Below are 1132 nucleotides of genomic sequence, written 5' to 3' on the forward strand. Positions count from 1 at the left end.
CCCCTTTAAAAAAAAAGAGGAGAGATAAGGACAATGGTTGTTTGATAGAAAGAAGGAGCAAACCACACCGGAGCACCCGCCAACCCCCCACTGATATAAATAATGTGTCAGCTACGTCGTGAAATAGTTTTTTAAAACATCAGAATTTATTCATTTCTTTTCTATCTACCTCCCTACAGATTTTACAGGAAGTCACGCGATTCTGGGGCGTGCGATCCCACCTGCCGGACGGCGCGTCTGTGCGAGGCCCGCAGCGGCCGGTCACATGACCCAAACCTGTGCCGAGACCTTGAGGTGACGGACGAGAAGAGTTACGCCGAGGTCATGATGAGTCAGCCCAAGTATTGCTGAGTCGGCACTTGTGGAGGTTTTTTTTGTGTGTGTGACAAAATGATATATGATGCGCTGGCACGATCAGTGGAAAGACCCTCGGCGACATTTTGGAGAGAGAGAGCAACAGAGCATCGATGGACATGTCCCGGAATGCAAGGATGTTGCTTCCTGAAACAAAGAAACTATATGAGTGAGTGGAGAGTGGGGTGTGAGGATGAATGAGCTGTGACAGTACAGGGTTTCCAATATGTTATCGCGACCTCAGTGCTTTCTGGTCGTATCTCCCTTTTTTTTATCAAGAGTGAAAATGTGACTTCTTCTTAAGCTCACTCTTTGTTAGGAACTGTTTTCACTGTTTAAAAGAAATGGAGATGGAGATACGACAAAAAAGCACTGAGGTCGTGATATGTTTGACATCATAGGGCTGCTGATATATATGTGGTATTAGAGGGTTGATGATATATATATGTATGACATTAGATGGTTGCTGACATACATATATATGTGTGACATCATGGTGAAATCAGGTGCTTGTCAAAATAATGAAGTGGAAGAAGCCGATATTTTTCCTCCCACTGGGGAAATTTTTTGGATTTTTTCTTTTAGAGCCAAAGCTTTTTTTGTTGATTTAAAATCACTGTTTTGTATGGATTTTACTGGAAAAACACTGATGAAAGGCATTTTAAAAAAAAGTAAATTTACAATTTCCATTGACACTCAAAACTTTGGAAGTCATAAATCTTTGACTGCCATTTTCTCACTAGTTTACCTCTGACCCAGGCATCCCTCCCCGCCCCCC

At 42.6% G+C, this 1132-nt stretch overlaps 1 protein-coding gene across 1 annotated transcript in view; it reads left to right on the forward strand.

The window, feature by feature from the left end:
- Positions 1–660, forward strand: part of LOC101851273 (sphingomyelin phosphodiesterase) — a gene marked incomplete in the record, with an annotated part of 53484 nt that extends 52824 nt beyond the window's left edge. Inside the window, 1 exon segment of the mRNA XM_005101206.3 lies at positions 180–660. Coding sequence (XP_005101263.2) covers positions 180–351 — 172 coding nt within the window.
- Between the last annotated feature and the right edge of the window lie 472 nt (positions 661–1132).

This window comes from Aplysia californica, unplaced genomic scaffold, assembly GCF_000002075.1.
Source record: "Aplysia californica isolate F4 #8 unplaced genomic scaffold, AplCal3.0 scaffold00273, whole genome shotgun sequence".
In the NCBI taxonomy this organism is placed as follows: Eukaryota; Metazoa; Mollusca; class Gastropoda; order Aplysiida; family Aplysiidae; genus Aplysia; species Aplysia californica.